The sequence below is a fragment of the Dipodomys spectabilis genome, unplaced genomic scaffold, assembly GCF_019054845.1.
Source record: "Dipodomys spectabilis isolate Male_0828 unplaced genomic scaffold, ASM1905484v1 ptg000230l, whole genome shotgun sequence".
Lineage (NCBI taxonomy): Eukaryota > Metazoa > Chordata > Mammalia > Rodentia > Heteromyidae > Dipodomys > Dipodomys spectabilis.
Genome location: NW_024870907.1, coordinates 3,773,517 through 3,795,361, shown reverse-complemented (window position 1 = coordinate 3,795,361; position 21,845 = coordinate 3,773,517). Strand labels below are relative to the sequence as shown.

The 21,845-nt window shown below is 58.5% G+C and overlaps 2 protein-coding genes and 1 long non-coding RNA gene across 4 annotated transcripts in view; 1 reads left to right on the top strand and 2 right to left on the bottom strand.

The window, feature by feature from the left end:
• Positions 1-6,592, bottom strand: part of Plxnb2 (plexin B2) — a 30,407-nt gene extending 23,815 nt beyond the window's left edge. The window contains exon 1 of the mRNA XM_042698022.1: positions 6,499-6,592. The gene's annotated coding sequence lies outside the window, so the exon portion shown is untranslated. The remainder of the gene's footprint in view (positions 1-6,498) is intronic.
• Positions 6,593-9,481: 2,889 nt separating this feature from the next.
• On the bottom strand, positions 9,482-21,170 carry Dennd6b (DENN domain containing 6B). 2 transcript variants are annotated; one of them, XM_042698049.1, is made up of 20 exons: positions 20,930-21,170; positions 16,064-16,102; positions 15,947-15,989; positions 15,584-15,696; positions 14,673-14,753; positions 14,004-14,109; positions 13,836-13,915; positions 13,688-13,750; positions 13,399-13,454; positions 12,759-12,881; positions 12,586-12,681; positions 12,402-12,496; positions 12,195-12,260; positions 11,602-11,666; positions 11,439-11,528; positions 11,239-11,292; positions 10,784-10,893; positions 10,601-10,703; positions 9,955-10,029; positions 9,482-9,870 (listed from the first exon to the last, which is right to left on the bottom strand). In XM_042698049.1, the coding sequence occupies exons 1-20, from the start codon at positions 21,104-21,106 to the stop codon at positions 9,748-9,750; spliced, it is 1,758 nt and encodes a 585-aa protein (XP_042553983.1). In that variant the 5' UTR covers positions 21,107-21,170; the 3' UTR covers positions 9,482-9,747. The 2 variants fall into 2 exon arrangements, with proteins under 2 accessions (XP_042553983.1, XP_042553984.1); XM_042698050.1 differs by lacking the exons at positions 15,947-15,989; positions 20,930-21,170 and having other exon boundaries at positions 9,484-9,870; positions 16,064-16,081.
• LOC122123661 lies at positions 10,618-10,935 on the top strand. Its single transcript, XR_006150420.1, has 2 exons — positions 10,618-10,709; positions 10,790-10,935. It is a non-coding gene; the product is annotated as an uncharacterized LOC122123661 (long non-coding RNA).
• Positions 21,171-21,845: the final 675 nt, after the last annotated feature.

Here is a 21,845-nt window from a genome sequence, read left to right as displayed (position 1 = left end):
AGAGGGGGCGGGAGAGACTCTAGCCGGTCCTGGGCTTCCGGATTGCAGGTGTGGACCCCCGCGCCCAGACTCTGCACTTCTTGTTCCTACACAGCCCCCTCCATTCATTGCTCTGGAGCATGTGACCCTCCATCTTGCCAAGACCCCCACTGCGCGGTGCACTGAGAGCATAAAAATTATAACTGAGGGGCGGGAAGGTGGCTCAGCGGTAGAGCGCTTGCCTTGCACTGGGTTCGATTCCTCAGCACCACACAAGTAGAAAAAGCCAGAAGTGGTGCTGTGGCTCAAGTGGTAGAGCGCTGGCCTTGAGCTGAAGAGCTGAGGGACGGCACCCAGGCCCAGAGCTCTGGCCCCATGACCGACAAAAAAAAAAAAAAATTAAAAAAATATATAACTGAGGACATAATTAGTAGTTATGAGTTAATACATAACTTAGTGAGTCACTAAAACTAAAACCGTCACCACCGCCAGGTTAACAGGACCAGGAATGTTCTGACAGCTGCCCAGCCTCAGAGGGGCCTGCCCCAGGGGCTTGGAGGACCCTGAGAACCAGCCCTGATGCCTGTCTTCCTGCCTCATCTCATCCCTTTCCCAGGCTCACTCTCCAAAAGCTGGGTTTTTTTTTTTTTGGGGGGGGGGGGTGTCCGGTAATGGGGCCTGAACGCTGTCCCTCAGCTCTTCAGCTCAAGGCTAGCGCTCTACCACTTGAGCTACAGTGCCACTTCCGGCTTTTTTTCTTTTTGCTTATGTGGTGCTGAGGAATGGAACTCAGGGCCTCAGGCATGCAAAGCAAGTGCTCTACCACTGAGCCACCTTCCCAGCCCCTCCAAAAGCTGTTTGTGTAGAGACCAGGTCCTGGCAGGATGCTACTGGCCATAGCAGTCTGAACCTTATGTAGACTACAGATGGCTCAAGACTGGATCTACCCGGAGCCCCCTCCCTGGTCTCAATAAGCAGGGGTGGGAGTGGGTATGGGGGCTGAATAGGCTAGCAAGGCCTGTAATCTCCCTGTCAGCCTGTCAGCGCCTCTGTGGTCACCCCAGCCCGCCTCCCCAATCACAGACGAACCCTGCAATTAGTTTGGGCGCCTTGCCAAGCCTGGGTGCCAGCCACCACTCACACGTGACCATGTGTGTGGACACACACTGGCCCAGAAGCTGAGTGCATGTGCCCCCAGCAGGGGTTCTACCTCACTGCAGGGCAACAAGGGGGGGGGGGGGGGGATGTGTACACGGGCCACTACTGAGTCAACCCAGAGGCCCTGAGGGCTAAGTAGCTTGTCAGAACTGGACAAGCGAGAGTGGTCTGGATAGAGGAGTTGTGTGGCAAAAGTGGGCAGTCCTTGTCGCTGGCAGTGCACCCCAGTGAATCTCTGGTCTAGAGTCTGGTCTGATAATTAAACAGTAGGTAAGGCCCTATTGGGTAAGCACACAAGGAGGAAACACCCAGCTCGGAGTAGAGGCAATGCTGGTGTTTGGGGAGTGGTGGAGTGGGTGCATCACTGGTCTTCCTGCCCAGGACGGAGCCCATTCTTGTTTCCTCCTGGCCAGGCCCAGTCCCTTCCTCTACTCAGCTGTCCGTTCAGTATGGCCAGGAGCTTGGACAAACTAAGATCTGGCTCCATGGAGGCCTCGGGGGCTCCAGGTCTAGATGCTAAACTTGGGAAAGGTGGAGCTGGTGCTGGATGGGGCACTGCTGGGCAGGAGACACCGCTTGAGTCTCGTGCCGCTAACCCCATCCTGAGGACTCGCATGGTGTTCCTCCACGTCAAGCCTGATGCCAATGCCAAGATGGAATGGCCAAGCCCCTTCACACCCCTAGCCTGCCTAGGGAGCATCTGAGGCTCAAAGGGAGCCCCTCCCTACCACCACCTGCCACTCACCCTTGCCAAACTCAACTCAAAATAGCTTATCCCTTGTACAAGTCCTTATGTCAAAAAACGAACTTTACAACTTTGGTGGGGGGGACAGGGGGAGGATGCGAAGGGATGGGAAGGGGAAACAGAGGAGGAGGTACAATGTTTGATAAGAAATGTACTCATTGTCTTGCCCATGTAATTGTAACCCCTCTGTACAGTATTTTCACAATAAAAAAAATACGTTTAAAAAAACATTAAAAAAATAGCTTATCCCACTTGGTGGGCAGGAAGACATGCCCTAGTGTCCAGTGTGTGAGGCTGGATGGGCAGGCCCCAGCAGGGGTGTTATCTCCCTCCCCGAGGGAAGGCGTCATTTTCCAGGCATAGGCCCTTGGTCTCTGAACCTCACGTTTCACGCCTCCTTGGTTCCTCCTCCACCCCAAGACAAATCTGCTCTCCTATGCTTGTGGCTGTTCTCAGACTCCAGCACTTGATTAGGTTCAAGATTAGGGCACCGCCAAGAATGAGGCAAGGGGCTTAGCAGGGCATCCGCCAATCACACAAAACCTTTCCGGTCACTTCTGAAGATTGCTTCAGCCTCAGCAACCAGCTCGGAAGCAGAGGGAGCAGGACTCAGTCCCAGCAGCTGCCTGGGGGTACTCAACCCCCTGTACCAGACACGGACAGGACAGGTGGACCCCAATCTGACAAACGAGCCAATATGGCCTTGCAAAGGAGGCATACTGACTCAGAGCCACTCCAGCCTCAGAAGCAGACATCCTTCACCGGCCAGGGGTCACAACCTTCAAAGGTTGTGTCACACAGGTGACATCCAGGCATTATCCTTTCTTCCTCTTACAGCTAGGGCGGCCTCAGGTGCAGAGATCTGTCTGCTCACTCAGGGCCCCACATGGGAACTGCCAGCCAGGTGTGCCACAGGGGCCCAGGGCCTAATCCAGGTGCCCAGCCCCTGCACCCAGACAGGATATGCCGGAGGCCAGGCTGCTGGGCTCACGGCAGAGCAGAAGGCAGAACTAGAGTTGTACCCAAGGGGCCTCCCTTTCTTGCCTTAAGGCTCAGAGCCAGGACTCAACTGGCACCAGAATGGGGAACTGCTGGGTTTCAGAAGCCTGGTGACCTCAGGAAGCTGAGGAAAAGTGTCTGAGCACTAAGCCTAGGCCCTGAGCCCAGGCACTCTAACCCCTGTTCAGGTCGAGGGCCTCTTGCGCATAGGCTATAGTGGGTAGCTGCCCCAGGCGGCTCAGGTGTGCACTCAAGTCTACTCCAGGGAAGGCTGCTGGGCACAGTGGAGTCAGATGGGCCAGGCTCGGGAAGGGGGGGAGGTTGGTGGGGGAAGGGAGTGGGCTAGAAGGTGGGGGGTGGGGGTGAGCCTGAGCTACAAGGGTTTCAGGATCAGCTCCAAATCTAGATTTGCCCGATGGGCCCTTGGCCTCTGTGAATGGCCTGTTTCCACCCTCACTAGCCACCTGGACTTGGAGCTCTGAGTCCAGTCATTGTCACAAGTTCACAAATTCCACAGAGAGTAGTAAGGAAGGTTCAAGAGTCAGGAGCGCAGGCCCAGCCTTCCAATGTTCTACCTGACAAAAAGACGGCAGAAAGGCCGAGGCAAGGCTGGGTCAGCAGAGGGGAAAGGTGCCTGCACGCTGGGGGGCAGGGAACAGGCGCATGGGCAGAGGATGTGAAACCATGGAGAGGAAGGAGACTGGAAAGAGGAAAAGGGGGCACCCAAGGCCCCCACTCAAAGGCACCAGTCCACTCTTCCTCCTCTGTAATTAATCTTGGGACAGCCCCACCTCCCCTAACACCCTGCTCTAAACACAAGCAGCTATTAGCCCTGAGGGAGGGGCTTCACCTAGCTCTTACCCCTGTCCAATCACCACTCACTGACCCAGCATCCGCCTCAAAGGGCTGTGAGGCTGGGGGACTGCTTCAGCCCCTCCATGAACTGGCCAGGCCTGTGCTTGAGTTTTAGTCAGCTCATCTACTTCTTGCCAGCCATCTCAGGCAAATTCTGTTACAGGAGACCACAGACAGAAGGAAAAGCTTCTTCCCTACACTTCCTTCTGCAAGGCAGAAGGAAGACAGGATGGGATTCAACCAGAGACCCTGGGGAGTGATGTATTCAAGGACTGCCAAACCTGACTTAGGACAGCCCTCCGTGGGGGAACCCGGCCTGGCTCAGAAGCACGGCAAGGGGAGCAGTGGTTGAAGCTTCTTCCACCAACGCTACTGTCCCTACTCCAAGGCTCTGGGGCACCACCAGCGTCAGTCCCAGGCTGTGGGTACCCGGCAGAGAACAGGACGCAGTGCTGTTCCCAGGACAGCCAGAGTCCTGGTGGGGGGAAGGGGATGGGTGCCTGTGCCATATGGACCCTGCTCCAGGCTGCCAGCCCACCCCAGTGCCTTCCCATCCAATCTTTTCTGCTCCACTAGTCTGGGCCAGGGCCAAGCCTCTGTGCTTCCTGCACTTGGACCTTAGCTACCAGCTCTGCCTCCCCAGTGTGGTCTCCATGTAGGCTTCTGGGCACATGGTGGCACAGGGCGCCAGGGCAGAGACCCAGGCGGCCAACCCAGCAATACCCTACACAACTTCTCAGAGGGCTCATCTCTGTGTTCTGACCAATTCCACCTCCCAATGGAGGGGGCATATACACGAGGCCTGGGCTGGAAGGTGGCCTAGGGTTCAACTTGGAGACCTTTGGGATATGTCCAATCAGCCTGACCCGTATCCATGCCAACCCGGAATGCAACTCATCCAAAGTGTGTCCTTGAACCTGGATGTACAGAGTGGCCTCAACAGGCTCTTACCAAAGATTCTGGGGGAGAAAAGGGTCCCCCGGCTGGGTCCAGATCACTCTGGACCATGCTCCCCTCAGAGGTGCCAGGCCTACTCCAGGGGCAGTAGGGCCTGCAGGGAACCTTGGGGCCTTCTCCACCCTGCCCCTGACTGGTCTGAGCAGTCCTGGGAGCTGTACAGACTTGTCGGCCCCTCCCTTCCAGGGCTCCCAACCCACAGGCGGAAGTGGATCCCTCCACTCCCACGGCTCCTCCTGGGGTGGCTGGACACGGCTGGATAATCCAAAATAATTCCTTCCTGGCAGGCCGCCGCCGGCGGGGGAGGGGGGACCCACATTCCAAACCCTTGTTTTTCTCAATAACTTCCCTCAGCTCCCGAGGCCAGGAACCCAGGCCCAGACCCAGGCCTTTCCCCACTAGGCACGAGTGGGTGAATGTAGGTGAGAGAAGAGGGGGTGTGGATCAGACCTGCCTGCAGGTCTACCTGCTTTTCCCTTCATCTTTTCTAGTAATTTCTTTTTTTTGTAGGTCCTGGGGGCTTGAACTCTGAGCCAGGGCACCATTCCTGAGCTCTTTTTGCTGAAGGCTAGCGCTCTACCACTTTAAGTCACAACATTGCTGTGAGTCTCACAGCTTTTCTGATTTGGGCTGGCTTTGAACGGTGATCCTCAGCTCTAAGCCTCCTAAACTGCTATGATTACAGGCGTGAGCCACCAGTGCCTGACTCATTTCTAGTAATTTCTATGCTACACCAGAAGAACTGGCACCACAAGAAATGCTTCAGTCGTGCACCCTATCTTCCTAGGGACCCTCATCTCTACACACAATAAAGGGAGGACTCTTCCACAGGTGTCCTGACTTTGAGGTACCCCCCTCCCGGGGCCAGGTATCTTCTGGGAGCAGGGTCTGTTGTACGGCTCCAGCTCTGGGCTGCCTGGCCCTCCCACTCTTCCAGGGGTGAGTGGGGTAGGCAGTTCTGGGAGAGCTCAGCCTTACAGGCCCCGCACAATGACTAACTTTAGACATCTAAGTGGGGCCTTCCGGGCAACTGAAGGCCTCAAGAGACCCCGTCCCCAGAATGTTCCACTGGCTGGCGGCCTGGCCTCACCCCACTCCTAATCGCCATCACCACAGTGGCCACAGACCCCCCCCCTCCTTTCCCAAAGACCTGGAAGAAGTCAAATGACGTGGCAAGAAACGACGAGGACCCCCTCGAGAGGGCGGGCAGACCCTGGAGCCCGACCACAAAGAGGCTGCGAGAACCCATCCACGAAGACTTCCAGAAGGCACGCGGGGGGAGGGACCAGCAGGTGGGTGCCGAGCGCCAGCGCTGAGCACCCTTTCCCAGGCCCGGGGCCGCGGGCGCCACGCCAGGGGGGCCGGGGGTCTGCGGCCGGGGACCTGGGGGGTCTGGGTCTGGGGACCTGGGGGGGTCTGGGTCGGGGACCTGGGGGTCTGGGGCCGGGGGCCGGGCCCTCTCCACCCCTGTTCCCGGCCTCCGGGGTGAGGCTGACTGCTGAGGCCCGGCCCGGGAAAGCCCCGCGTCGGCCAGGCTGCGCCGGTGCCACCGGGCCGGAGCGCGCGCCCCTAGGGGCGCCGTTTCGGGCAGAAGAGGAGGGGAGGGGGCCGAAGGAAGGGTCGAGGCTGGACGAGGCCCGACGTCTTCCGGGGAGCGGCCGGGCCGCCAGCCCAAGGCGCGCGGGGCCCAGCCGCGCGGACGGGCGGCCCGGGACCCCGGCGCGGCGGGCCCGGCCCGGCGGCGGGACGGACGGCGACCCCGGCCCCCGCCCCGCACCCGCGGGCCCCGTCCCGGAGCGCCGTACCTGCTCGTCGGCCGCCGAGGCTCGATGGCGCCCGGGCCGCGCTCTGCGCCGCGCTCCGGCCCGCGCCGCTGCCATGGAGACGGGCCTTTGTGTGGCCAAGGAGGGGCCGGAGCGCGGGAGCCGAGCGGCCCCGCCCCCGCCGGGAGGAGGGAGGGCGGGGATGGGGGGGAGGGAGGGCGGGGGCGGGGAGAAGGGGAGGGGGAGGACGGGGGAGGGGGGTGGGGAAAAGGGGAGGGGAGGGGCGGGCGCGCCCTCCCGCCCTCCAGTCCCCCTTCCCGGCGGTCCCCGGCCCGCCCCGCCCGCCTCGCCCGCGGGGAGCCCCGGGTCGCCCCGCCGGGCCTGGCCGGGCCGGGGTCGCCTCCCGCCTTCCCCGCATGGGAAGCCGGCTGGCGGCGCTGCGGGCCCGCGGGGTCCCGGCCCCCGGGCCCGGGCCCCTCTCGGACCGTCCGCTCCTCCTCTCCCTCCGCCCAAACCCCTCCCGGGACTTTGGTTTAAACAGTGACCAGGAGCCGGGAGGCTGAGCCCCGAGGAGGACCGAGGACCGCGTTGGAAGAGTGCCTGGGTGTGGGAAGGCCTCTGTCCGCTGTCCGCAGGCAGCTGGAGGATGAGCCTCCTGACCTCCACCCGCCCTCCTCCACCTCCGGGCTGCCTCCCTCACCACAGAGGCCACCAGGGCTCCGGGGCTAATCAGCTTCTGCCCGCCAGGTGTCCTGCCTACGGGGCCCTCTAGCTCCAGGAGCCCCTTCCTCCCCTTCTCCGGGCCGGATACCAAACTACTAGCAACAGAGCTAGCACTCAGAGCTGAGCTGATCCTGAGTGCAGGAGGTGGAACAGAGACCCCAAGCTGTGCAGTGCCCAGAAGCTTGAACAGTTCCTCTGGGAAGTCAGAATTTGAGTCTGGAGTCTTAGACCACTGGTCCATCCTGACAGCCTGGATAACTTATTTTCTTTTGGTCAGTCGCAGGTCTTGAACTCTGGGCCTGGGCGCTGTCCCTCAGCTCTTTCTTCAGCTCAAGGCGAGCGCTCTACTGCTTGAGCCACAGCACCACTTCCGGTTTTCTGGTGGTTTATTGGAAATAAGTCTCATGTACTTTCCTTGTCCAGGCTGGCTTTGAACCGTGATCCTCAGATCTCAGCCTCCTGAGTAGCTAGGATGACAGGCGTGAGCCACTGGCTCACCTGGACAACTTCTTTGGAAGAGGTCCTCAGACAGAGGGACTGTTAACTTTAGGAGAAAAGGTCCCTGTACTTCTGCATGTTTCCATCTTAGATTGTACTGGGGCAGTATTACCTTGCCTCAAAAGAATGTGTCTCAAGGCCCACCCTGTGTCCTGAGGATGGCCTGCCGACAGGATCTAGTAGCCTTCAGGGATTTGGTTGTACACCTTGGAAGCCAATGTCCCTGCTTTGTGGAGGCTTCCCTGCGGGTCCTCCAGCTTTTCAAGGCCCTTCCAGGATGGAATCACAATTGTAACCATGGGCTGGAGATCTTCAGGGGCTGCGCTATCTCAGGCTGGGCACACCAAAGCCAGGCTTTTGTGTGTCAGCCAGAATTCCACCATCCCTGTAGCCCTAGTGTTCCAGCTGAGTGCCAACTCTGAGTGAAAAAGCCAATCAAGAAATGTGGCTCGGTGTAGAGTGCTTGCCTAGCATGCATGAAGCCCTGGGTTCCTTCCTCAGTACCACATACACAGAAAAAACTGGAAGTTGCACTGTGGCTCAGTGGCAAAAAAAAGCTCAGGGACAGTGCTCAGACCCTGAGTTCAAACCCCAGGACTGGAAGAAAAAAAAAACAGCTCTGGTGAAGAGGCTGACACTTCTGGGCCAGATAGTCATGGGTGTGCTGCCTGGAGCTGGGCTTCCACCTCCACCCACCACTCTGCCATCTACCTGCAGACACATCCTTGGACCAGCATTGGACTGATCTAGCTCACTTGCAAAATGGACACAGCAACAGGCTGTCCTCGGCCCAAGTCAGGGTCACAAGTCATCAGGTTATGAGAACACTGGAGCAGCACCCTCACCCTGCCTGGGGGACTCATCCAGACCTGGTGTGGAAGGCCAGGCAGGGTTCCATCTACCTCTCCTCACTTGAGGTCACCATCCAAGGACCAAGGAACCCAGGACAGGATACCGCAGTACTGTAAGGAGGCTTCATCAGACCATATTGCCAGCAACCCCTTCAACAGGGCCCAGAGCCTAGTCTACAACACCCACCACACCTTGTGCCTGTGCTGGGGCATGGTCTCATCTTTCAGATGAGGAGCTGAGGGTCTGAGTGGTCAGAAGACCTACCCACAAGTTCACAGCAGATCATACTTAGCTGGCTTGCCTGCAGTTCTGGGCCCGCACCTCAATACACATCCCTCTCAGGTCTAGACAGTGTTGTGTGGTGTCAAGAGTGAACCTCACTGTGTCAGGCTTGGAAGAACTGATGAGCATACACCTTGAAGTGGCACCCAGGAGGACCCTTATCACTCATACTGTGCTAATGGGGGCCAGGGAGGCAAGGTAAAGTCAGAACATAAACCCCTCAGGTTTGGGGGGAAGAGACAGCTGGTATACCTCTTAGCCAGAATGGAATGTATGCATCTGGTGTCCAGAGGGGGAGTGTTCCAGGAAAGGATCAGAGCCATGCAGGGGAACCCTTCCCCCACCGCCAGACAGGCTGAGCCTGCTCGCCCAGCAGGAGCGCCAGGCACCACACCACTCCCTGTTTCCCTCCCCAGCAAACCAGTGCAGTGGGGACTGAGGTCCTCACCAGGCAGCCAGTGCCCTCCCAAGTGACTGTAAGCAAAGTCTTCTCCTGCCCTAGCCTAGGCTGGGGTTGGGGGGGCGGGGGGGGGGGGGGAATCAGCCCTGGAAGCCGCCTCCTCCGTCCTAGGCTGGGTAGCTTGTTGGGCTAAAGAACACACCAAACACAAGGCGTGGTATGTAGACAGATGGGCGCCAGCAGGGGCATGTTGAGTGTGTCCGCATCACTGAAGGCTCACAGCCCACCTCTACCCCAGGGCAATGGCAGTGGAGGGAATGGTAAGGCCTAAGAGGGGCCAAGCTCTGCCAGGACAGAATCTCCCAACGGGGAACAGGCTGCGGTTCCAAATGTCATGTTTACTGCGGGGACGCAGGTGGTGCTGGGAGGAGACCACAGCCTGGTTAGGGAGCCGAGGCTCGGAGCTCACACTTGGCAGAAGCCCACCCCACAGGGGACAGGGAGGCCTGGCCAGCCCATGTCCTTGGGATTGAATCCTAGGGAGGGCATAGTACAGCCTGCAGGTCCTTGGGCAGGGAGCAGATGACAGTCTTGATGTACAGCTGTGCCCGCTGCAGTGTTACCTCCTTCACAGGGAGCTGGTGGCACTGTGCCCGCACCTGGAGGGGCAATGGCCGTCAGGGGCAGTGTGCTAAAGCAGGGGCAGGTGGATGTTGGGTGGGTAGGATGGGGAGGCCTCTCACCAGCTTCTCCCTAAGTTTCAAGACCAGGTCCACGACCTCCACCTCCGACTTGTCCTTCATCCAGGACTCGATGTTCTGCAGGGAAAGTGGGAGGGGCCAGGCACTTGAATCATGCTCCCCCTCCCATTGACCTTTTTTTCTTTTTTTTCCTGTCTGTCGTGGGGCCTGAACTCTGGGCCTGGGCGCTGTCCCTCAGCTCTTCAGCTCAAGGCTAGCGCTCTACCACTTGAAACACAGAGCCACTTCCAGCTTTTTTCTTTTTGCTTATGTGGTGCTGAGGAATCGAACCCAGGGCCTCAGGCATGCAAGGCAAGCGCTCTACCACTGAGCCACCTTCCCAGCCCTCCCTCCCATTAATTTTCAAGTCAGGTCTTGCGTTTTGGCTGGGTGGGCCTGGAGAGTGATCCTCCTACTCAAACATTCTGAGTAGCTAGGATGACAGGCACATAACACCATGCCCCATAGTCTCACGATTAATTTACCCAGGAAGGCCTTAGCCATAATACTCCTGAGTGGCTAGGGTTACAGGCATGAGCCAGTGTTTGTCTTTTTCTGGGGACATTTCTGGGGACATTTCTGGGTTCTCCACACTCAGATACCCTCCCTACCCTTGGCCAATGCCCACCCCCCTCTTGTCCTCCCTCACCGCCTCACAAATTGCCTCCAGATGCAAGGCTTCCAGCTTCTGAGCCATCTCTTTGTGCCGCTGCCGGTACCAGCCATCAAAATGGGGTGACTTAAAAAACCGTCTGTAAGTAGTGAGAGGCAGCTATAATCGACCCAGTAGGCCAAGGAGCAGCCTCGGAGTCTGCACCCACCATCTCCCCACCTGTAGAGGCCTAGCCAGTCGCCCTTGAGGATGCAGGTGAGCTGGGGTCCAGCATGTTCCAGACTACGCAGGAATTCATCCTGGCGGAAGGGACGGATCTGGGGGGGAGTCTACAAAGGAAGCCAGAGAGGCTAGGTGAATCCTAGTGCTTGGGGACACAGTTGAAGGCTTTGTCCCTCATCCAACTAGGTCCTTCCACCCAGGATGTATCTAGTGATTCCTGCCTACCCCTCACGGGACAAATCTCTGGAGGTTTGACCCAGGTAGGAGGTACCAAACCCCTCCATGGGTTCTGTCAGAGCCCCTATCTGTTTTATACCCTATAAGGGACACCTGGTAAAAGCTCTATGGCTCCGTATCACAGCCCCTCCCTCCCTCCCCACCCCCTCACCCCCCCCCCCCCCCCCCGTGATAGGGAGGGAATCTGCCCCTCCTCAGACCCCGAAAGACTCCACCTTCCAGGGCGTGATGTTCTTCTGCAGTGGCATGAGACTGGTCATGTAGTGCTCCTGTGGGCAGGGAGGAGGATAAGCCTGGACCTAGGCTGGGCCCCTACTGTCCCTGCCGCTGCTGCTGACACTGACTGCGCGCCCCCTTCCCTCTGCCCGCCCCCCCCCCCAGGCCTCTGCCAACACCATGCCCTGCCAGGCCTTACCAGGGGAATGATGAAGCTCTGAGTGAGCTCCAGGAGGCGCTGCCTCAGCAGGGCGCTCTGTGCATCCCAAGGACGTTTCTTATGAACCCCCTGCAGGAAGAGGCAGAGGATGAGCATAGCCAATGGCACCACATGCCCAGGGCCAGGCCCCAACAGACTGTACCTTGAGCAACCGTTTGAGCAGTGCCTTGTCCCGGTGGAGGTGGGCCGTGAACGAGGTGTAAAGACCTGTCGGGAGGTCAGAGCTGTAGCAGCCCCCCAGGCCTGCCTTCCCCAGTCTCACAGCTCTACTGACAGGTAAGGATAGCTGTCTAAGCTCCACTCCTTTGGCCAAGCCTATACCTCGGCCCAACCCCAGATTCAAAGAACGTGCCTGCTAAAGACAACAGTCTAGGGCTGGGAAGGTGGCTCAGTGGTAGAGCGCTTGCCTTGCATGCCTGAGGCCCTGGGTTTGATTCCTCAGCACCATATAAGCAAAAAGCAAAAAGCCGGAAGTGGGGCTGTGGCTCAAGTGGTAGAGCGCTAGCCTTGAGCTGAAGAGCTGAGGGACAGCGCCCAGGCCCAGAGTTCAGGCCCCATGACTGACAGAAAAAACAGACAACAATCCCCATTCTACTCCTGGGTGGGGGTGGGGGGCTCTGAGTAGAAGGAGGAGGGCTCGGGAGGGCTGGCTGTCCCTGCCAGGTGACTGATCCACCAAGTGCAGGATGGGCTTCTCCACAGCAGAGAGGGCTTCAGCCCTAGAAGGGCATGGACCTGGCTTGGTGTCCAGGGTCTTGAGTCTTGAGGGCTTTTTCAGCTTGATCTGCTTAGGAAGGTCCCCTGTGAAACATACCCAGTGGCCAGGCCTCAGTGCCATGGCTCTGGTCCTGTCTATAGCTAGGAGGTCATAGGTCATAGGGCTCAGGCCCCCCCACAAAACCCCAAGTCAGGTAAGGCTTCAAGGGTACCCGGACCCCTCACCTGACATCTTGGGCTCCCCGATGCGGAGGACATGGGGCCAGTGCTGGAGTGTTTTGATAAAGAAAGGGTTTGTGACTCCCAGGACCACGTTTGGTCTAGAGAGAGAGAGAGAGAAAGAGAGAGAGAAGAAGCAGAGAGGCTGGGAGTTGGTGTGGGAGGGTGGGTGGGCAGGGTGTGCACTTACGGGGCCTGTGTGCGTGTTGTGAGCTCCTTGAACTCGCTGTCATGGACGGTGAAGTAGGGGCGGAAGTCACAGCAGAACTTGAGGGGTTGCAGGCAGCTGTGGGGTGGGAGGCAGCGACAGGTTAGGGTGGGGCAGCCAGTCCAGCCAGGATGGGCCAGCGGTGAGGTGCATACCTTGTTAGGGCCAGCACCAGCTCTGAAGACATGTCAGGTGAGGGTGCCAGAACTACTAGGGGCTCCCCAAGAAGCATGAGCTCCCACAGCATCTGCACGTGGGCCAGCACAGGCCGGAAGCACCTAGAGTGGCCAGGGCAGTGGGAACTCAGGCAGGGCTGAGGCTTCCGGCAGCGGGACACTCATCAGCCATCCTGTCTCCAACAGACCACCTAAAGCCCCGAGAACGGGGTTTTCCTGGACCCCGTCTGTGAGAGCTGGCAATCATGCTGCAGCCCCAAAACCCTGACAGGGGCTTCCCACCCAGACCCTTGATGTTCCCCTGCAAGCTCCCCCACAAACTACGGCTCTGGCTTCTGTGGGGCCCATCATGGGACACGAGAAGCTCAAGGCCCAGGCTCCCTCGAAGAGGCAGAGAGGGACAGCTCAGGCAGCAAATGTCTCTTCACGTGTGGTCATTCCCTCCTACTCTGACACTGTGCCTGGATTTCCTCTCTGCAGAACTGCCTCTCAAAGGCCTGACCCAAGAGTTACTCCAGATGGTGGGATCTTCTCTTGGCAGCCCCACCCCGCATGACACACAGACACCTAGCCTTTGGTTGGTTTCTCCAAAGTAGCATGAACACCATACAGGGCTTACCTGAACAGGTCCAGTTCATGCACACTGGCAAGGACCGTGGGGGCTGGCAGGAGGTTCTGTCAGATGGAAGGAGAGTAGATCAAGATGGAGGTTGAAGTTTGCACCTGAGGAAAACCCTATACCCATGCCCCATGCCGTTCCCCTCCACACAGCACAGGTTCTGCCGCTGACAGGCACTGCTGCTCTGCCTTCCTGTCTGCCTGTCTTTGAGCAGGGGAGACGGGGAGGTACCATGCAGCCCAGGAGCAGCACTCAGGCAGAGTCCGGCTCCCTCTGCCCCATCACCCACCTCTTGGTCACACTGCTTTGGAGGACTGGATTCTGGACCGTCCACCTTAGAAGGGATGCGCACCTGGGAGGAAGAAATGCAGCTGCTAGGGGAGCAGAGTGTGTCTGAGCACTTTCCAAGTAGTACTAGTTCCTCAGCTGGCTCTCACCTGGATGACAACTCCCATGACAGGTAGATTCAAAGTCTGCCCAGGAACAGGGGCTGGCCATTGGTCAATCTCATTACAAACTGTGGATACAAGTGGCCAAAGTCAGGAGCCCTCCTCAAGGAGAAGCTGTGTATTAAGACTACAATGGCCACCTGAACAGTAGCTCACCTGCTTCCAGGCAGGGAGCTAGCTTCTCGAAGTACTCAGGAGCAACCAGGTTTAGCAGTGACTGGAACAGCCGGACAAAGGGCAAACGGGACACCAACACCAAAGACTGTGTTAACATAAGTCCAGTTAGAGTATGAAGCTCCAGATGTTACCCTCTGCCACTCAAGGTCCTAAGAGTGCCTCTGATGGCACACTTACACACAATTGGCCCAGACAGTACATCCTACCAACCCTCAGAGTGGCCAACTCAGACTCCAGCAGGATGAGACGGGAAAGCCCAATGCCTGTGTCCTAAGGTGGGGGAAACTTCCAGATGACAACAGGGTGGAGCTAGACTGGGGCCTTCAGAAGGAAATTTATGGTTTCTAGAATGACCTTCTTAGTGGCCAAGTAGCTTTTGGCCTTCAGTGCCGAAGTTCCAAACTGAAATTTTCCTAACCCTGATAGTATGAGAGGCCACTGAGCAGTGAGGAGGAGGGCTGTCCAAGGTCTAGAACAGATGGCTCTCAAGGAAGGGCCTGCAAGGAGAGCTGTGGAGATGGCTCTGTGGCCCAGAACACCACAGAGGGTGGGGATTCCTGGAGGTGCAGGGTTCCTAGCCAGCCCCACTGTCCGCTGCCTGCCAGTTCCCACCTCTCCATAGCCACCCAACAGTGGCAGACCCCTCACCTTCTGTAAGTAGCCCCTCTTCACAGAGCTGTCCTTCACCTGCCTGAAGTACACGTAGCCAAGGTAGTGTGCTGACTCCCTCTGGAACGAGTGCAGTATTAGCATGCCCCACCCAAGCCCACCGGCAGGCGTGGGGCCAGTGGTGACAAACGGACTGCTGAAGACTGAAGCCTGGAGATGCAGAAACCCAGGAGCGGCTGCCCCTGTGCTCTAGGGCTGTCCTCACTGCAGGCTTGAAGGCCCTCCCAGGGTTGGGCGTAAGGTCCTTTCCTCAGAACGTGGGCAACACCACTCCAGAAACCTGTCCTAGCCGGGCACCAGTGGCTCACACCTGAAATCCTAGTTACTCAGGAGGCTGAGATCTGAGGATTATGGTTCAAAGCCAGCCCAGGCAGCCAAGTCCATGAGACTCTTATCTTCAATAAACCACCAGAAAACCAGAAGTGGTGCTGTGGCTCAAGTGTGGCTCAAGTTCTTCAGCCTTGAGCTGAAGAACTAAAGGACAGTGCCCAGGCCCAGAGTTCAAGCCCATGACTGACCAAAAAAAAAAAAAAGAAGAAAAAGAAAGAAAGAAGCCTGTCCTGACACAACTGACATAGGGAAGGGAGGCTAGGGCAGGAGCCGGGAAGGCCCTGCAGGCATCTGCTCATTATTCACTCTATAGGTATCGAGCCAGGGAGGGGGTCAGGGAGCCAACCCAGGAAGAACAATTCCAAGAGACTCTGAAACTGGCAAGCCCATGCACAGTGAACTTCCCTGGTGCAACACTAGCAGTGGCAGGGCTTTCAACAATCGGTGACCCCGTAGGATGCCCTCCATCAGCACCTCTCCTGTCACTCAAGGTGTAGGAGCTTTGAAAGGCCCTAAGGAGCAGGGTAAAAGGGCAGGCCAGAGAGGTCACCCACACTCACCTGCAGCGCCACAGGGGCCCTGCTGTTGTAGTTCCTGTCATCGGCATGCCAGGGACTCCTTCGCCCTCCACACTGGCGCATTCGAAAACTGAACTGAGTGTCTCCGAGGCAGCCTGGGAAGGAGGCAGCCCGACACCACCTTCATTAGGGCCAGGAGCCTCTCCTGATATTGTAGGGGCCAGGGGGAAAGAGTCCTGTAGGGGACACGAGCATGGGGCTCCAGGTATCTTTGCTGAGTGGAGACCCATCCCACCAGTGCTCTGTGTATCTGTGGTGGCACTGCTGTCATTGCCCTGGGCTTTACCTCCCCTCCTCTTGTCCATCAGAGCCCGCAGACAGTCCAGGAAGTGTGGGGTCACCTACCTGAATGAGAATCAGGAAAGGACAGGTAGCAGATGCTGCTTTTCTGAAACACACAGAGCCCAGTGAGAGTCAGCTCACTCCTGGAGTACATCTACTCCCAAGAGGGCCAGGACCTACCTCCTTGTCAGTGAGCCGGAAGTCACTTGGGTACACCAGCTGCAAGGGAAGACAGAGTGCCCGGTGATACTGCATTTTCCTGATATAATACCACTGGGGGAATGTGTCCAAGCAGGGGCCACAGGTGCATGTCTGAAGCACCTTCTCCTGGCCCCCACCCTGCATCCCACTCTTTTTTGTGGGTCATGGGGTTCGAACTCTGGGCTTGGGCGCTGTCCCTGTGCTCTTCAGCTCAAGGTGAGCACTCTACCACTTGAGCCACAGCGCCACTTCTGATTTTCTAGTGGTTTATTGGAGATAAGAGTCTCACAGACTTTCCTGCCCAGGCTGGCTTCGAACCGTGATCCTCAGCTCTCAGCCTCCTGAGTAGCTAGGATGACAGGTGTGAGCCACTGGTACCCGTCCCCACTCTCTTATTATACACTGTTTTCCCTCCATTAGACTCTCTGTTCCTCCTTTGCCTCCAGGGCCCATCTCTAGGGAGGCTGGCACAGTTGGGTGGGTTTCTCAGCTCCTTTCACACGGCTACCTGACCAAGTCTTGCCACCTCAGTCCGTGGCCAGTCTGGGGCCTCCCTGCCTCTACCAGTCCAGGCAGCTCCATTCTCTATAGTATCAGCAGGGCAGTCTGAGAGCTCATAGCCTGGAGTGCGCACAGAGACTGCATGGCTAACCCTATCTCCCCACCACCTCTCTGGCCAGATGGTCTTCACATCTCTGCCACAACTTGCCTTTGTTGACTACCCCACCTCTCCTCTTCCCAATGATCAGCTGGACAGACCCTACAGCCCTGGGGAGTTTACAGCTCGCTTAAACACACAACTAAGCACATAAGCCTTAATGGATTTCCCTATAGGAAGCTGAACAGGCAGTAGGCCTATAGTCTCCTAGCCTGGCTCTTCCAAGAAGAGGCTGTGCCTGGAACCTACTTGGGGTTTTTACATATGGTCTTCCTTTTCACTGACTGGCCAACATCTAGGGTGCAGGCTCTGCCAGGCTGAAACAAGCCTTCTGGAGTAGCAGAGCCCTCAGGAAGGCTGGGTTGTTATGCCCTGGATAAACAATCTTTTCTACTGAAACAGGAGATTTGTCTTTGGTTTTGGCTGGCTACTGAGTCTTATTTTATCTTTTCAGCAGTTTACTAAGCCTTTTTTTTTTTTTTTTTTTTTTGGGATCCGGTCGTGGGCCTGAACTCTGGGCCTGGGCACTGTCCCTCAGCTCTTCAGCTCAAGGCTAGCTCTCTACCACTTGAGCCACAGTGCCACTTCCGGCTTTTTTCTTTTTGCTTATGTGGTGCTGAGAAATCGAACCCAGGGCCTCAGGCATGCAAGGCAAGCGCTCTACCACTGAGCCACTTTCCCAGCCCTTGCTAAGCCTTTTTAAGGTGGGAACTCAGCTGAGTGCTAGTGGTTCACAACTGTAATTCTAGCTACTCAGAAGGCTAAAATCCGAGGAGGAAAGTCTGTGGGACTCTTTTATCTCCAATTAGCCACCAAAAAGCCAGAAGTGGATTAGTGGCTCAAGCAACAGTGTCAGCCTTGAGTGAAAAAGCTGAGTCAGTGCCCAGGCCCTAAGTTCAAATCCGAGTATTGGAACCAAAAACAAACAAACAAACAAAAAAAACAAAGGAATATCTGTTCTGGTTCCTTCTGCTTTTTTCTTTTTTTTTTTTGCCAGTCGTGGGGCCTGAACTCTGGGCCTGGGAGCTGGCCCTCAGGTCTTCAGCTCAAGGCTAGCACTCTACACTTGAGCCACAGCATCACATCTTGTTCTGCTTTTCAATATCTGGCTGGTAACAAATCCTCACAAGTACATTTGTATCTGTGGAACATGCAAAAGCACATTCATGAGGCTAAGGGGGGCATGATAGTTAATTTGAAGTATCAGCTTGACTGGATTAAGGAATGTTTAGGAAACCAGTAGAGCACTACTTCTGGTTATATAGAGAGGTGTCTCCAGAGAAGATTGGCATGTAAGCCTCTGGACTGAGTGGGAAAGATGTGCTTCAGTTTTCTTGTGTTAGTACTAGAGCTTAAACTCAGTGTCTTCCATTCTCACTGGCTTTTCTGCCATAAGGTCTTATTTTTTCTCACTTGAGACAGCCTGTATATGTATGTCACTGCTCCAGGCCACTCAATTACCCATGAGTAAGACAGACATGGTGACCTTTGCTCAGAAAAAGTATTTCTAGACAATAGTTTTTAAGGTGTGGTCTAGCAACCCCTGGGTCCCAAGACACTAAGCTATCCCTGTGTCTTCTTTCCTCATGTTCCTACTGTATTCCAGAGATTATGACTGGTACTATCCTGGCAGACTGACTATGGAAGATAACATGAAAATCCAGCTCTTCTATTTTCAGTCAGACATTACTTGTGCCATGACTCTACTTCTGCCTTTTTGCTGGTTAATAAGAGATAAGAATCTTGGACTTTTCTGTTTGGGCTTATATCAAACCACAATTTTCAGATCTCAGCCTCCTGAGTAGCTAGGATTATAGGCGTGAGCCACCGGCGCCCGGCTTAGGATGAGGTCTTATGCGAAGCTCTGGAGCACCATGCCAGGAGCCTTGGAGTCCTTGTTGCAATAACACTTTTCTCTCTAGAAGATTTCAGGATTCTCCTGGAATCTCAGAGGTCATCGGAGCCTTAACATCTCCCAACCAAGCTGCACTGGCTTTCTCCAGGGTGGCTTTGGTCTTACCTGGGCCAGCAATAGTAATGGGATATTTATAACCTCTCAGACACTCGGCAGTTCCTCTGACAGACTGGGGAAAACTACCTCTAAAACCCTACTGCGGACCTCTCCTTTGTGGGTCAAGCTGGTTTGGGTAACGGTTCTTCACAACACACAGATTATCCTTGCCCAGGCCTCTAACTCTAAGCCTGTAGTTCTCCCTGCCCCAACTTTCCCTCCCTCTTCTTCTTCTCTTTTGTGGTCTCCCCATATAGCTCAGGCTGTCCTAGAACTCACAATCCTCCCAGAGTCACCCTCCCAGGTATTGGGATTGATACACACCAGACTGGAGTTTTTCATCTATACCTGGAAGAAGAAAAGTCATGTCTATAGGTGAGTGGGCTGAAGGCTGTAGGTCTTGGGAACACCATACTAAAAGCCTTAGGCCAGACCCAGCTGCATGCAACTTGTGACCATATGCCCAAGAGAGAAAAGGAAACACAGGAACCAAGTAGGGTTGACAGCGATTAGAAGGAGAGCCACCAAGGCTGAGCGCTGGAGGACAATGAACATGGAGTGGCACTGGAAACTGCAGCAGACAATGGCTTTAAGACTCTTGTTGCAGGGACTGTCTTGCCCATGAGATGTGGAGTGGAGGTGTGGGGGTGACCCTAGGAGGCTAGATGGAGCATTGAGGACAGACACCGGTCTCCACGGCACAGCCTCAGACACACAGGTCCTGCTGCCCAGGTGCCTTTCCTTTCTTTGCCTGGGGAGCACTCCAGGAGCCCTGAGGAAGAGCTCCCTTTCCGAAGGAGGGAACAGGAAAAAGGAAGAGGAAGAACAGGCAAAGAAAGAGGACAACAGCTTGTCATCCTAGCTACTCAGGAGGCTGAGATCTGAGGACCGCAGTTCAAAGCCAGCCCGGGCAGGAAAGTCTCTGAGACTCTTATCTTCAATAAAATACCAGAAAACGGGAAGTGGCACTGTGGCTCAAGTGGCAGAGCGCTGGCTGTCAGTGCAAAGGGGCTCCGGGAGGCGCCCGGGCCTGACTTCCATAACCGACAGAGGGGTCAACCAAGAGTCCACGCTCCTCGCTGGGCTGGGCAGGGGGGGAAAGGGGCAGTTCCAGGGCAGCAGGTGCAGGGGAGCACATGGAGGAAGATGGGTGGGGCACGGGGGGGGGGGGCAGGGAGGGGAGGGGAGGGGAAGGGAGGAGGGGCAGCGAAGGGGAGGGGCGCCGGGAGGGGCTGGGAAGGGGAAGGACGGGAAGGGCGCCGGGAGGGGAGGGGCGGGGCGCTGGGAGGAGCGCCGGGAGGGGAGGGGCGGGGAAGGGGAAGGGCGCCGGGAGGGGAGGGGAGGGGAGGGGAAGGGCGCCGGGAGGGGAGGGGGGGCGGGCGCTGGGAGGGGCGCCGGGAGGGGAGGGGCGGGGAAGGGGAAGGGCACCGGGAGGGGAGGGGCGGGGAAGGGGAAGGGCACCGGGAGGGGAGGGGTGGGGAAGGGGAGGGGCGGGGAAGGGGAGGGGCGCCGGGAGGGGAGGGGCGGGGAAGGGGAAGGGCGCCGGGAGGGGAGGGGGGGCGGGCGCTGGGAGGGGCGCCGGGAGGGGAGGGGCGGGGAAGGGGAAGGGCGCCGGGAGGGGAGGGGCGGGGAAGGGGAAGGGCGCCGGGAGGGGAGGGGCGGGGAAGGGGAAGGGCGCCGGGAGGGGAGGGGCGGGGAAGGGGAGGGGCGCCGGGAGGGGAGGGGCGGGGAAGGGGAGGGGCGCCGGGAGGGGAGGGGCGGGGAAGGGGAAGGGCGCCGGGAGGGGAGGGGGGGCGGGCGCTGGGAGGGGCGCCGGGAGGGGAGGGGCGGGGAAGGGGAAGGGCGCCGGGAGGGGAGGGGCGGGGAAGGGGAAGGGCGCCGGGAGGGGAGGGGCGGGGAAGGGGAAGGGCGCCGGGAGGGGAGGGGCGGGGAAGGGGAGGGGCGCCGGGAGGGGCGCTGGGAGGGGAGGAGGAGGGGAGGGGAGGGGCGGGGAAGGGCGCCGGGAGGGGAGGGGGGGCGGGCGCTGGGAGGGGCGCCGGGAGGGGAGGGGCGGGGAAGGGGAAGGGCGCCGGGAGGGGAGGGGCGGGGAAGGGGAGGGGCGCCGGGAGGGGAGGGGCGCTGGGAGGGGAGGAGGAGGGGAGGGGCGGGGAAGGGGAGGCAGGCCCAGTCCGCTCACCTCCAGCGCCTGGCCCAGCTCCAGGTCGAAAGTGACCACGCACACGCACTCCAGCCAGGCCGAGAAGCGCTCCCAAGGCGCCGCCGAGGCCTGCGCTGCGCGGCCCGAGGACGCGGGCCCGGTAGGGTCCGGGTCGCCGCCGGCCGGCCGAGGCCGGGCGCTCTCCAGCGCCTCCATCGCGATAGCGGCGCGTTGCTGGGGAACGCGGATGCTCGCTGAACTCGCCTCGAGCACGCCAGCGGCCGCCGCTGGCGGAAGCGGCCCCGTGACGGCCGCGTGCGCCCCCCAGCGCCGGAGGAGCGCCAGCTGCGGCGCGGCGTCGAGCGCGCCTGCGCCGACCGTGTCGTTCAGGAGGCGCACGCGCGGGCCAGAAGCAGCCCGAACCCGCGGGCGGGACTTCCGGGGAGCGACAGATCCGGGCACCGCCGGAGGTTCGGGGCTCGGGCCCGGGCGCGAGCTGCGCGGCCGACACGGGCCCTCGGCCGTTCTGACGAGAGACAGTGGCCGCGCCGGGCCCCTCCCTCCACGTCTGGCTTCTAAGCGTCATGGAGCTGAGTCTCGGACTCTGCCCGGACTGACTTCAGACCCGGGCCTCAGACCTCAGCCTTCGGAGCGAGCGAGCGAGCACCACTACTGCGCTCCGCGTCCGCGTCCGCCCGGCGGGGAGCGTGGAGGCCCCGCCCGCCGTGCGCGCTCTGCCCCCTGCCCTGCACGCCCGGTGCCGGGCGTCGGGAGGCTCCCGGCCCGCCGTGCCTCCCGCTTGCAAGCCGGGTCCTGGCGAGCCTTCGCTGCGGCGTCTCCTCCTCCGGGGCGGGCCCGCGCCGGGCGTGCACCGCCTTGCTTTTCGGGTTTGGGGGTTGTTAGTCCGAGCTTGAACTCCTGGCCTGGGCGCCGTCCCCGAGCTCTTCCCCTCAAA

What these genes read in the sequence shown, in the direction of transcription:
- Dennd6b (XM_042698049.1), bottom strand. Translation starts at nt 21,106, where the DNA reads ATGGAGGCGCTGGAGAGCGCCCGGCCTCGGCCGGCCGGCGGCGACCCG. An exon ending in ACAACACGCACACAGGCCCC is followed by an intron (nt 12,497 to 12,585) that starts GTAAGTGCACAC and finishes CTCTCTCTCTAG; the next exon opens with ACCAAACGTGGTCCTGGGAG. An exon ending in AGAGCTTCATCATTCCCCTG is followed by an intron (nt 11,293 to 11,438) that starts GTAAGGCCTGGC and finishes CCCTGCCCACAG; the next exon opens with GAGCACTACATGACCAGTCT.